Source organism: Antedon bifida, chromosome 2 (genome assembly GCF_963402885.1).
Source record: "Antedon bifida chromosome 2, ecAntBifi1.1, whole genome shotgun sequence".
Lineage (NCBI taxonomy): Eukaryota > Metazoa > Echinodermata > Crinoidea > Comatulida > Antedonidae > Antedon > Antedon bifida.
In genome coordinates, this window is record NC_136227.1 from 5,119,503 (window position 1) to 5,134,914 (window position 15,412).

The 15,412-nt window shown below is 31.2% G+C and overlaps 2 protein-coding genes across 4 annotated transcripts in view; one reads left to right on the plus strand and one right to left on the minus strand.

Moving 5' to 3' along the window:
- Positions 1-15,412, plus strand: part of LOC144835993 (leucine-rich repeat-containing protein 23-like) — a 113,615-nt gene that overhangs the window by 73,634 nt on the left and 24,569 nt on the right. The window lies entirely within an intron of this gene.
- LOC144835928 (zinc finger protein castor homolog 1-like) overlaps positions 1-15,412 on the minus strand; it is a 40,113-nt gene that overhangs the window by 6,272 nt on the left and 18,429 nt on the right. Inside the window, exons 6-11 of the mRNA XM_078691057.1 lie at positions 5,961-6,125; positions 4,988-5,278; positions 4,110-4,771; positions 3,615-3,737; positions 2,706-2,829; positions 1,823-2,266 (exon numbers count right to left, since the gene is read on the minus strand). Of these exons, the coding sequence (XP_078547183.1) occupies positions 1,823-2,266; positions 2,706-2,829; positions 3,615-3,737; positions 4,110-4,771; positions 4,988-5,278; positions 5,961-6,125 (1,809 nt within the window). The remainder of the gene's footprint in view (positions 1-1,822; positions 2,267-2,705; positions 2,830-3,614; positions 3,738-4,109; positions 4,772-4,987; positions 5,279-5,960; positions 6,126-15,412) is intronic.

The window sequence follows — 15,412 nt, forward strand, 5'->3', positions numbered from 1 at the left end:
TGTAGCATTGTGTTGCATATACACACTAAATACACTATTATAGTACTATTTGACTAAAATACATCAATATCAAATAAAAACTTGATAAGTTGAGATATTGACACTCCAGAAGAGACTTTCAATAATTTTAATTAACAATATCCACTTTATAATGGCCGAACAGGTTACCATAGCAACAACCTTTTAAGAAACTAAGTAAAATCAATTGTCATCCCTCAATACCAGGTTACTATTGGATTTAGTTATTGTTATAATCACGTTGCCATGACAATTAGAATAACACAATGTCCATTGACAATCAATTATGTATTTGATTGATATTTGTTTTCAGTAAATCGTTGAAGATCTTCGAGAGTTTGAGACATTATTTGCATGGTTGCCCGGGCAATGAATTAAAATAGAAACAAACACATAATTATAGTTGAATACCGACATGGTATCTATCTTTGTTTTGCTATATATATATACATAATTGTGAAACAATGCGTTAATTATGTGCAAGAACTTATATTGCCAAGCGGTGATAACCCACATCCTCTTCTAGGAACAATGTTCACATTATTTGGCACTTTAATATTTGTACAAAATATTATAATAACACATAAAATATGGTTCCACTTCAACTAAAAGATTTATCAACTTGCATGTCAGTCAGGAGCCATTTTCATTTGTAGCATAGCTAGATGCTATATAAAACCACCTTTTACACATTTGTAAAATGGTATTAGTAAAAAATGCAGTACGAAAACTTGTCATACGAAGCATAAAGCCCATTTCCACTAGGCAAATCTGTTCGCACAACGAAAGCGTCAGCTTATACTACGCATGCATATTCTTGTTTTCATATTACAAATCTTCTCTGCGACGAATTCTGGTTCCTTAAATTGTTCGTTTTTGCAAAATTTGTAGTTCAAATTGTTTCTACTTTTTGCGTGAAGTGAAAAATTGCGCAACCAATCAGAGCTCAGGTAATGAGTCATGACGTCATGAGCACTCATGTGAATCGAAAACTCAGCAGACATACAACGGAAATGGAAATCGCAGCTGTTGTTCTTGTAGTGGAAAGGATAGCGAGATTTTCTTTTTCTCTGCAAAACTTTGGATTTGCGCAAATAAATTCGCCTAGTGGAAGATAGGCAAGTCAGAGACCTGCATGTTGCAATCGAGAAACAAATTCACCCAGAAAATGTAGGAATCATGTATACATTCATTTTGTATGAACTTGGGCTAATACGGACATGTTCTACTTAATATTTCATCTGAAAAACTATAAATATTTATTAATGGTGATAATTTATTTTAATAAATCTATCAATTTTATAGAAAATGAGTTTTGTTACGAAAAATATATTAATATTAAAATTGTAAGTTAATAATTAATTTTTCGAGAAATCTTTATTAAAAAATAATTTGTCAAGAAGAACAGTTATTGCTGTTTTGCAGTTATTTTAGTGATTGATTGTGGTTTATGTGATAAGCATATGTATCAAGTTTTAGATTCTGGGTTCAAGCTCTGGGTATTTCTACTAAATTCTCAATGTGTAAATAAGTAATTTCACCTCTTAGTACTGTAAAAACTGTAAAAATCCTGGCAGAGACTTGAACCAGGACCCTGGGATTGGTAAGCAGGCCTGTTAGTTACCAAGCCACAGCGCCACTAATTCTTTGCAACTATTTTATACTTTATCTAAACAAAACTGTGTGGAGGAAGTGAGGAAGCAAGTTCATATGTCTCATTGTACAAAATCAAATTTTAACATGACAGGTCAAAAGTAGAAATGTCAGGTCAAAGGGTCAGGTCAAATGACAAAAAGAATCTCACCTGCAAGAAGGAGAAGTTACATCCAAGGTGAAGACAATGAAAGTGTTTTTTCCATTGGTTGAATTTACATCCTGGTCGGCGACAATCCGCTTTACGACTAAACTGCTTAAAACTTTCAAACGCTATGTTCTCGTTAGTCTTATGCTCTTTCATCTTCGACGCCGCATTAGTCGTAAAATTGCACTCTGGTCTGGTGCAATGGCAGTGAACCTCGGTGATGAATTGACATTCCGGGCTCGTGCATTCATTTGCGTTGAATCTGACAAAGCCTTGTTCACGAGATGTCTCTGAAACGGGGGCTACCATCTCTGGTTTGCCGTCCTCGTAGGAGTCGCGGATCTCTTCTAAGTCCAGGTTGCCATTGTGTTTCAGCTGGTGAGGCTTCATCTGGGTGTTGCTACCTGTGTGAACCACCTGACCACAATAAACACCAGGCCTTAGACTCTGCAAAGACAATAATATAGTTTTTAAAGTTGGTCAAATTACTATTTAAACAACGTACAAATAGTGATTGTTTATATTGGAATGGGACAATAATTATTAGACTATCAGACAATCAGAGTTGAATAGACCAATCCCATTTTCCAACAAATGAAAATATTCTCTCCATTCCATGAATCCAAAACATTCATTATTTATTTTATATTAACACAACTATTATTAATCTTCAATCGAATGTCGGCCCATTAAATTTTGGAGTTCAAAATTTGGTCATGGAGTAGAGCCATATAGATGCAACACACTACAGGTTTGTTATTATTAACTGTATTATAGGTTGTATCTACAATGATAAATGTATTTCAAATAAAATGTGAAATAATCTCTCTCCATGGTGAGAGTGTACAATAAATGTAATGTTAGCTGTTCCATTAATCGCACTTACCCACATGCAGTGATAGTGAGCTAGGGGACTGAAGGCACAGTCTTTAAATGTCTCCTCACAACTTTCACCCTGGGCGAAAAAATGAAAACCGCACTCCTCTGCCTCTTCAAACATCATGTGATACCTTTTGGTTTAAAGAACATAATATTATACTAGAATTCCTATTAAAACAAAAATTTGGGTAAAGACGTCCATAATTAGAAACTTGGTAAGGTATATTGAAATGTAGAATCAACAATTTGGAGGTAAAAAAAAAACAAAAAGAGGGTCTTTATTTAGAAACTCAAAAATGTAAATAAATATTTAATTTTTGAATTAATTATTTTATGTATTTTTAACTTTTATTTAGAGAAGTTAATAACCCTTCCAGCTGAACCCGCAGGTTAGATATCTAGAGATTTGTGTTTTCCTGAAGTGTTAATGGGAGGCATAATTAAAGCCTAAAGTCTAAGTCTAAATTGTCTGAAAGTTTATCTACCTCAGGGGAGCATAGGCTCTTATAGCCATTGGGATTTATTTCCCTTTTGTGTTTCTAGCCAACTTACTTTGTGGTGTTTTTTGTTGTTGTTGTTTTGTATGTTTTTGGCAATAAAGAAAAAAAACAAGCATTATAGTAACCTCTCCCATATTAAACTCACTTATTGGGCCGGCCAAACCCTGTTTTCTTGGAAAAATAAATAATATGTGCTTTAAATAGATGGAACAACCTTGCACCCATTGTCTGGTTTTTGGAGAATTTATCGTTTCAGATAATGCAATTTTAGGTGAGTTCACAGTAAAAAGCAAAACAAGCAATTTGTGGTCTGTACTTTATATTCCAAGAAATCAAAGGGTCACAAAATCACTCTACATATCACTGATGGATTTTTCATCAATATTTTGAATACCTGTAAAATTTAGAGTGTTTACCTGGCATGCTTGTTGACTCCATCCTTTGATTTGAATATGGACTTGCACTCTGCCACCTGACAATGGTAATGACCTTTGTACATCAGGTCACAGTGCGGCATACATGGGTCATTAGCTGTGTACCTGTAAATAAAAGTAAAAAAGAATTTTCAAACCTCGCTAAATTTAAACAAAAAACATTGTACATTATATTAAATACTAAATCATATTTTTATTGTTTTCATAGTTGAATAAATTAATCTGATAAAATAAATTAAAAATGATTTCAACATGGCAGATTTTGCTGACCTCCTTTGTATAAATGTAATGCAATATAACCCGTATTTTAGGAGACGTCTTCAAACACTATCAAACTAGAAAAGTGTGATGTGCTCAAATATGGTAGTGATATACCCAAATAAGGTAATGATATGACATCAACCTTTCCATATATGGGCACATGACATATATTTTTATCACACTAAAGTTTGATAGTGTGCACAGAGCTTTAATTACCTTGAAATGTATTTCTGCCAGATCTCTTCTGGTTTATTGTCCCATTTCATCTTTACAATTGGTGGTGATATCGTTGTCTTTTCTGCCCTGGGTTCCTCTGGTGGAGAGATGCTTGATGGAATCGGCAGGTTTAAAGAATCATTCAGAGTGCTTCCATGCATGTTAAAAGACTCACCATTCACTTGTGTGGTGAACATCTTAGAAAGGATGTTCCCTTGGGATGAAAGAGAGGTCGGCATGCTTGCCAACGATGATGGCGGGGATGTCGACGTTGGTGTCTGTTCTGGTGATGATGGCTCTCCTTCTGGCCCAGATGTCTCAGAAGTGTCTGGTATTTCTAATTTGATTCTTTTAGCTGGTATATCTTCTCTTTCATGTTCTGCCAACAACTTAGAGGTCACATTTGGTATCACCATATGAACTGGAGGAGGATGGTTCATTGTCACAAGATTACGGAAGACAGTTGTCTTTGGTTTTAAGTTCTTGAATAGCTTTCGACGTTGTTGGTCGTACTCGAAGGCAATAATTCTTTGACGCCTTTCATGTTTGCGTCGATGCGACTGCATCTGGTTTGCGGCGGTGAAGGTGAAATCACAATCTGATCGAATACAGTGGAAGTGGTTGGTGTTGTGAGAGTATCTGCATCCATCAAATCGACAGAACTGTCGGAAGAAAATATTAAAATTCCAATTAAGCAAACATTTTTATTTCATCAAATTTCATAAAAATAATACAGACCATAAAATGAGGACCTAGAAGTATACTTGTCTCAGTTGGCCTTTTAACATTGTTAAAAATTCAGAATGGTCCAGCTGTTAAAGTGTTATTTCATTACATAATAAATAAAATTATTATTATATCATAGTCAAATTCTTTACCTCATGTTTGGAGAACTTCTTGAAGCCCTCACGTTGATACTGATCATCTTTCAAATGGAAGGCTTTATGTTTTTCAATATCACATTTATTCTTGAACGAAAAATTACACTCTGCTCGACGGCAGTGAAAGTGCGTTGTCTTTTGTCCGTAGAAGGTGCAGGAGTTGACCCCACAATCTTCAGTGGCGCGGAAGCGTTGAAAGCCGTCGCTGAGTAAAGACGCGTTCTTCTTATGATAGTTTTCGTGCGTCAATACATCTGAAGTACTTGTGTAAACTTTACAACATCCATTCTAATTATAAAAATTATTTATTTTAATTTCTTTTTATAAGTTACACATATAAAAAAAACAAAAAATCCCTAAAAATGTTTATGTTTACCAGGCACATTCAATTGAAAAACAGGGTTGGTTGTATAACAAAAAATCCAACCCTAGATTTTGGGTTGATCGGCCTTTACAACAAACAATTATCTCATTTAGAAATATGTAAATCTTGGGTATATTTGGCTGAAGAATTTGGATATGCTATAAGCCATTTTGTGGTTTTGTTTTTGGTTTGTTTATATATTTAGGCATGATTGCCAAGGATAACCATAAGCAAATTCATTCACTATCCTTCTTAAAGGTGGTAATCCAGGTCACAAGACAAACATATACACAAGATGCTCTACATAAAAAAAGTCTTATTACTAAAGGGAAAAACCTGAAAGTCAATTGATTAACGACTATGATCACTCACTGGCTAACCCAGGGGCCTCAAAGCATAAGGGGTCCCAGAGCATGAGCAGCCCAATGCAACTACCCAACATTGGAGGGCCCCTTATGAGTGCTAAACTAGGGACCTTTGCCCACTGTATTACGCCACTGAAGAAAGTGTCCCTTTTAATAGGGGTGTCCCTTGAATATGAGGGTTCTACTGTAATTATGAATACGTCAATGAAATAATGACAAGCATGATTTATTTTAACTATACCTGCATACAATGATAATGCGTGTGTTTAAGATTGAGCGAGCAATTGTGATAGTACGGAGCACAATCATCCGACGGACTAAACCGCATAAAGCCGTGCTGCAGCGAGTTATCACGCCGTTTGTGCCAGTTGTAATGTCGTACAACATCCTCCTTTCTAGTGAATCTCTGCAAAATATAAAAAGAGGTTTTAATTATTATATAATAATTATATAAGAATCAATAATTTCATTGTATATTTTAATACGGTACAACCTCTCCTTCAGGACACCTCTATTCAGGGGACACCTCTATTATGGGGACACTTTATTGGGTCCTGAAGGTGTCCCATACTATAATATTATATAATAGCTTTTATATCTGATATTGACAGTAATTGTACAAATCCCAACATACATAAATTGAGTAAATAAAATCAGTTTACGACATTCTCAAACCGTAAAATGCAAATTGGTAAAGATGTCAATAAAATCAAATTTACTTTATAGAAAATCAAATTTTTTAGACCTGGTAATGAATACAGTTCAATTTCTAGGTCACTAAATCAAAAAAATATGTTATTAAATTAATATGAATAAATAAAGGCTCCTTAACGAGATCATTTACCCCAAGAGCAATCCATAATATGAAACTTGATAAGCCATCAAAATAATTAGCAAGAAAAGTGAATTTTCACAATGTGCGTACGTGAGGAGATAAATGATACCAAATTGGCGATTATATTTGTGATGATACTGTATAGTACTCAATCATGCGTAGAAATCTATCAATGTATTCAAAGCAATATTAAAGATAAAATATAGTTTTCCATGTCAATCAATAATTACATACTGTACATATGATATTTGTAATAAAAGAGTATTTTGTAATTAACATAATCAAATGATATAAAGTCTCTATTTCAATTCAGAACAGTATTTAAATTTTAGATTTTTTCCCAATAAATATAATTTTATTACTCTCTTTTGGTGAGCTGTAGTAGTAACGGTAAATACAAGTATGAGAATGAATGGGCCATTCAACTTTACAACACCTTCACTTTCATAAATAAATTCTTTTAGGGGATTTTTACGTTATTTCTTAGAACAAAACCATGGATTAAAATTAAAGTTATTATATACGTTTATATCCTGGTAGATGATATTATAATTATAGTTGCATGGAATTATGCACGAGGTTTACAGTAGTTTAAGCAAGATAGATTTAATTTTTCTTCATGTTTTTGGGCAAGCCATTTTAATTTGGTCTGCCTCACAAGTCCCATGTTGTCCCTTAGCTTCAAAAGTCCCATGTTGTCCCACGGCCTCACAAGTCCCATGTTGTCCCATGGCCTCACAATGTTGGCAGAATGCAATAGGGAGTGTTCAAATCAAGCCATGTAAATTCACTCGGCCTCACAAGTCCAAGCTTGGCCCGATTGCTTGTGTTCTTAAAGTGTAATGCTTTGTTTGCACAGGCAAAAACATGCACTCCTGCGTGGAGAGGAGGGCCTTGTTACCAAAATAGGCTTTTTACACGCCCGCTTACACTCCTTCACAAAATACTTTTTAATTGCATCCATTGCCAATCCTCAATAATGAAAATGCCTTTGTTTACCTCAAACATTACAATGTTTACCTTATTTAAAGTTTAAAATATCTCAATAAATGAAATGATCTTGGAAGACAATGACAGGAAGACCATAAAACACTTTATTTATCTTAAAACGAGTAATTTCCTTAAAGGAAACATAGAACACTAGTTGATTTTTATATTAAAAAAAAACATTTCAAATTGCAATGTAAATGTACTTGTTTAAATTAAAAGTTCAAAAAATGAACTTATTTTAACAAATTTACACAATGACAGGAAAAACATAAAAAGGCAATATTTATCTTACAATTACAGTTTCCTTTAAAATACCATAAAAAGAAAACTATTTGAGGTTGTTTTATACTTAAAGAGATGCATGGGTCCTTTAATAATAATAATATCCTGGATTTATATAGCGCCTAATGTTGTGAAACCTCTAAGCGCTAAACATTATTACCCCAGTCATTTTTTTGGATCAAACATGTATGGAAACATACTGACTCCCATAATGCAGCTAGTAATCAGCGCAAAGTTGTGTCTTGATCTAACCGGGTTCCCATTTATACACCTGGGTGGATAGAGGCAAACGTAACATAAGTAAAGTATTTTGCCTAAGGATACAAGCAATTACCGTATAGAAATTATAGAATTTTAAATTGGTAAGATGGATTTTAGTGTCTTTAGTGGGAAAGGGCCTTTAATATTGAAGAATATTAAATTTGAGGGGTTTTTAGGATAGTGTTTATTGGCCTTTAATTAGAGGTTCTTGAATTGGAGGAATCTTTAATTAGAGGGTCTTAATTCTTAGGTTTAGAAGAAATTATGCCTCTAATTAGAAGGTTCTTTAATTAAAGTGGTCCTTATTTAAAGAAATTTCTGGAGGGGTTTATAAATTAGAAGTAACTTTAATCATAAAGGGTCTTTAGTTGGAGAAACCTTTAATTTATTAAATCAGACAAAAAACATAGATTATGACCAGTTTTTATATTTTTTTCTTAATCTATTCAGTGATTGGTTTGTAAAATAATATTGTGTTAATATTTAAATGTAATAATTAAGTACCAGTAATTTTGCTAATTATGTTAAAACAAAGTGTTTGCATAATATAATTTGCAAAAAAACATGATTATTTATATAAATATTTAGTATGTCTACAAACCAAATACAACCAGAAAATTCATAATAATTCGTTGTAATTAAAATGGGTCTCGGCCAAATCAATCGTATCTAAAAACAGCACAAATATTGATGTTTATGTTTAACGCTAGAATTGTTATCGCGCCACAAAAAAATAGTTCATCCTGTTCTGTTTCTATGGTAACTGAATGATTGACTAGTTGCCATTGGTTCGTTATTATTTCATCTTCGTCATCGACTCTTGGAATGTGTTTCATCCAGAAACTCGTAGTCATTTCTGAAACAATCTAAGGAATTTCGAACAGCTTCAGATCATATTTTTTACAGTTGTATAGAAATACACATTGGCATACAAAACACAGTTGTCTCTATTAACTATGCTAAATCTTGTTTCTGCTAAGAATGTATTAGGTCAATAAGAACTTATCTACAGTATTAGAATTCAAATTCAAATTATTATAGATTTAATATTTATTTACACAGTAAATAATTACAATTTAATATAACTATATCAATATTACAGTATTCACTATTCCATTCTCAAAGATTTCCTCATCTATATTGTTTAAAAATTTTATATTCCATATACTGCAATGTATAAAGTTTCTATCTAATCTTGTTTCTGCTAAAAACATAGTTTTAATATTGTAATTTTTATATAAATAGTTTTAACGAATTTAATAATAACTATATTTACAGTAAATAATTCAAATTTAATATAACTATATCACATTGTATTCAATATTATTCACTTTTCCACTTTCACAGATTTCCTCATCTAACTGTATGTTTATAAATTGTTAATTTCCAGTATATAATAGTATAAAATCTTGTTTCTATCTAATCTTGTTTCTGCTAATAGATTTAATATTTTAATCTGAACTTTTTTTAATCTGTAAAATTTTTAAATAGTTTAAATAAATGTAATAATAGCTAATTTATAGTAAAATAATTCCAATTTAATATACTGTAACTTTAAATATTATTTACTTTTTTCGTTCTCTAATGTTTATAAATTTATTAATTTCCATGATATCCTCTTAACAGGGGTTGGCCTTTGTGTTAAAAAAATACACTTAAAATTAACACTTAAAAATGTCCCCCTTAATAGTAATATACCAAATAAATTATTAATACTTTATGTAAACTTGATGGTGTACTACTGTAATAAAACCCATCTTTATCCATTACATACCCTAGCTCACGCAGTATTTTCTTGCATAGCATTAAAAACACCATGACATATCTTAAATTTCACAGAATCTTTAATTTAATAATAGTTCAGAAAGAATATACCATCTCATCCTCATTAGGAGACAGCCTACCCTTTTTTGTCCTCCAAACTAATTTAAGCTCATTGCAACATTTTTTTGTTTAAACTAAATATGTCATGTGGTATAGGCAAGTTCGGAATTTTGTGTCCAGGCCATATTTGGTCATTTCAATTATCTTTACCCTTTAATAACAGAATTCCAAAACAATTAAACCACAGGAGTGGCTAATTCAAAATGTATTTTCATTTTTAAATATGTTTTATCAACCACGAATGTCCATATTTTATTATTAAACAATAAAGTTATTATTACGTATGGTAGGAAAAAAAAGTAAAATTAACAATTAACAATAAAACTGATAATTTAACTACAAAGACCACAGGAGTGGTATTTCATTTTTAAATTGTTTTCTATTATTGTAAACCACATATCAGATGAATTCTAAGAAAATAGATATAACTGATTAAATATATAAATGATTATGCTGATATATTGTTTTAAAATCAATATGTATGTAAAAATTGTTAATGTTAATAATGAAATATCAAATTCATTTAGTATTTTATTTGAAATTATAATAAATTTCAATTAATGTAATTTATAAATAATCATAGTTTATTTCATGATTGGTTTAAACTAATATTTTTTTAATATTTTTTTATTATACATCCAACAGCAAAAAATCGCCAAATTTGTACAGGATGTCTTAATAAAAATATATATGTATACATGGTCCTAGGGACCATGTCAACATCATCATACTGCAGTCACTGCAGTAACTGCATTTTATTTATACTCTTAAACATCAAGTGCAAAGTAATAATTAGTCTAGCAAGTTATTTAGAAGCCTTTTGTGGGTACCGTATTAATACACACATCATAAAGCACCTAGTAATACCTCTACATTAAAACAAACTAAAATCATACATTATTGCAGTAAAAGCATGTAGTTACTGCAGTAAAAGCACATAGTTACTGCAGTAAAAGCACGCAGTTACTGCAGTAAAAGCGTGTACAGTAGTTACTGCAGTAAAAGCATGAAGTTATTACAGTACTGTATTGAAATGATCCCATATTACTTTAATAACTGTTTTAGCAATTGCTATTTTATTTCTTGCAATTTTTATTTGTGTTTATGTTTTTATGCAACTTATTTCATCTCTGGCTGCCCATTTTATAACAAAATATATAAAGAAAAGATAAAGAAATAAAATGAACAGTAGGTGAGTTTTTTTAATGAATCCAGGAATTTATTTAAAGTAAATAAATTTGTTTTCCTTTGTCTCCATAGTTATTCAAAAACACTCAATTTATCTAACGCACCATTTTTATTGCAATTTGGTCCCCAACTGTGATTCTTTTACATTGTTACAATTCTTTAGCTTTTCACTCCTAGCTACCATAACATGTGTAATAAACACATTTGAATGCTTCACATGAGGCAATATGAACAAAAACTAAATGAAATGGCAATTTTTTTCACACTGTGATGTCTGTTTTACTGTAGTGTGGACACAAAAGATATTGCAATCTCTTTCACACTGTGATGACTGACTTATAGTGTGGACACACAAGATATACTGTATGGCAATCTCGTTCACACTGTGATGAATGTTATAGTGTGGACACACAAAATATGGCAATCTCGTTTGCACTGTGATGGCTGTTGTTATACTGTAGTGTGGACACAATTTAAGAATTAAAAAAAAGGTATCAGTCAAATACAGAGACACTTTAAAAATGAAGATTAATGAAATCAAACTTTGTAGGCCATTTTTAATTTTAAATTATTCATTTCCATAAGGAAAAAAAACAAACAAAAACAATGATTTCAATTAGAAAACGACAAAATATTTAAACAGTTAAATTTAACTACAAACCCACATTGTCTGACAGACAATTTGCTTGAAATTACAGTTTTTGATTTTGAAATTATTTTTTCAAGGGGAAAATATATTTTTAAATCTAAAAAATATACATCCATCACTCTCTGTAGAAAGAGAAAGAACAGTACTTAAAAACGATCAATTTCACTTTATTTCACTTGCTTCTTCCCGATACTCTGTGCATTCATTGAACTCTTACAGCTCCACATTGAATTGGAAATAATCAAGCAATAAAGAAAGTGTTTCTCATGTATTATAGAGTCGTTAAAGTCATTTTTTAACCAAAATCAGTGTTAGCAGTTTCCTGTTGGTATTAGATGGCCTTATTAAACAATAACAGGAAGACTTGTTCCGGAAGGAATTAGAATAAAATGATTACGGATATTTAAAGAATACAAAAAAAATTGTGGAAAAAATTCACCTTTGGTAGATTTATTGTATCCGGTGGAAAATTTATATTTTATATAAGAAATTAGGTTGCCTATTCTATGTCTACAACTTTATACCTAAAAAATATTGATCTTTTTTTTTCTCAATTTTGGACTTGTGTACATAAATTTAATTATCAATTTACTCCAGTATTATTAAAAAATTGTTGAAGATAGATTTTATGTTGTCTCTTTATGTATTAGTTGTTCCAATAAAGATTTGGTTGTGTCATTTAAATGGTTTAAGGGTTTTTTTTAAATCTACAGTAATATACTGAGTGTAGACATTTAGTGGTATACATTGTGGAACATCTGAGGAGAGGGAGATTGCGGGAAGTGAAATAAGTAGGAAGTGAAATAAATGAAAATGTTCTATGATGCATAAAAATGAGCATGCTATTAACTTTATATTTTATATATATTTTATGTATAATACTTTAAACTTTATATGGATGGTTTGAAAAAGAAAAAAAAAATCCTAATGTTCTACAGACGATTATTTTCCTCGGAATACCCTTATTAAGAAAATATATATTTAACCAATACAGTCAACCTCTATTCAAGGGATACCTTTATTATAGGACATTTTGTTGTGTTCTGTAGGGGTCCCCTTAATAAAAGTTGTACTCATTTTTAAACATACATTTTAGCATGCTATTATTAAACTGAAACAGGGGGGGGGGGGATCACAAATAGAAGTTCAATGAACTTATTGTGACTTCCATCAACCCATATACACTGTATACTTATGTAATAAGTTAACGGTTTAAATTCATTTGAAGAATGGAAAATAAACGAAATGAAACTGTTTTAAAAAGAAAAGGGCCATATCCTTCCCCTACCTCCACAGATATACACCCCATACACACAGGATAAGGTTGGATCCAGGTAATCAACATAAAGGCCAAAAATTATGTATCATATGGAAAATTATAGAGAAAAGTAAAATAGCACTTCATGAGTAAAAAATCCCGGAATTTGGAATAATTTGGATCCTGGATATCCAGGGACCACGGGAACTCCTCAAAATTCAAGTACCGCTATGTTTTACATTTATTTCGCATCTATTTTCAGTTTTTAAACTAATCTTATAATCTTTCAATTAAATGTATATATTCCGGTAGTAGAAGTTCAATCGAAAATATGCTAAAATATTGGTATAAGATTAATAACCTGGCATCGATTTTCCAAGGCCCGTCCGATTCTTAACTTACAAATTTCGACACAGATGCCCACTTCCTTCCTTGGATGTTATCTGTGAGTTTCAGCCTTTACTGTGGTTGTTTTTTTGGCTGTTTAACTCCGTTTTTTACCTTTACTATTTGCACTTTTATAGAATCAGAATCTTTCTTTTCGATTTTTAAGCCCAGGATGGACTTTATATCTGGGTCACTATGGTAGTTTTTTATAGCAAAATAAAATCAAACCATTTGGCTCAAAATTGTTTAATAGTTTATTGAAATATAGAGAGTTTAAATTAATGTAATGTAAATTAGTTTATTTTCTAAAAATTATGCAAATAAAGTTGTTAAATATTTTTTGAAAAACAGAAAATAAATTACCCCGCATTTGGATAAATACTACCCCATTATACAACCACAAACACCTCCACCCCATAAACAAAACTTGGGAAGAGCTGATGCAAGTTAAATAAGTTGAATTTCCAATTTCTTTTTGTTCTGTTAATTTTAGATACAGTATACCTCCTTTTAAGGTAACATTGGTAATTTTACGAGGACATTTCACTTTAGGTGTATCCCCTGAATAGGGTGTCCCAATTAAGGGATCTATAATACCAAATGTTATAAAATTAATGTCATTTAAACATTTCTACTTTAACAATAGATTCTTTTCTCAGAGGAACATATTTGACATTGAAAACTATATTTCTAGAAGTAGTACATAATACAACCCAAGACCTTTTTTCTCACGTCTCAAAAACAATCAAATTAAGTAAGTCACATACGAAAATAAAATCACATAGACTGATAACTAATCTCTGTTTGGTTCTAAAATAATGGGAATTTTTCCAGAAACGCAGAATTAGGCGTCAATAAATCCCTAAATCTAACTATAGTCCAGATTTACAGCAATTAAACGGTGCCATAATAAAAAAAAACTTTGTTTCCTAAAAGCTGACAGGACCGTTGGGATAAGAAAGTTTCTTTAGCAGATGGTATTAGTGTCCATAGAGATTGGGGTTTATTTATTGCCATTATTTAACATTAAGACACAGTTTTGATTGGAAATAAATACTACACATAAACCAATATTAGCATTATTACAATATTTTTAATACAGTACTTTCCCAGGTATAGTTTTTATTCAACTTATAACGAGTTCCCTGACCCAGTTTTCCAGATACAGATGTGTTTAAACATTATCTATATGTTTAACAAATTTATATCTATATAAATATATAAATGTAATTAATATTTTATAGTGTTGTAGGTCACTTTCAGGTCAGATCTCTACATCACAAGCAGGGCCCATTTTATACTGAGTAAGAGATATTTAAATATATGGAAAAACTGTATTTCTTGCCAATATGGGTGGGTGAAAATAAAAAGAACCGATTTTAAATACAATTTAAAAACCTCAATTGATTCCGATATGGATAGTGTAAATGAAACAAGATTTTTGCTGCAATTTTTAGCTAATGTGTTTCGAGAAAACCATTCTTTCGATATTTTTCCATATAGGCCCATAAGAATCGTCTAATGTAAACACATTATTCTTTTCCTCCAGTTAGTTTACTATTTATTATAAATACAGACGTCTTTATATTCAATAGATTTCCAAGGATTTCCTCAATTATAGACAACCAATAAATATTGATTTTGGGAATTTTCCCTGTTTTGTCCGAATTCAATAACCCATTGCTGTTTCCTTGTTTCTCTATAAGTACTGTAACTAAAATCACTTTTTTTTTGTAATTTCCAATATTCTGAAATACCATATTTTCTTAAAAATAAACTATTTTACATTATTTGGGAATATTGGTAGTCTAATAAAAGCAAGTGCACATGAGTCATCAATCAAAAAACATCCACATTTTTTTTGTTCTTTTCTAACACTGCCACAATTTCATTTTAAAAACATGATAGAATAATACAAAAAAAACATAACAAAACCCATGACGGTGACAGGATTAAACA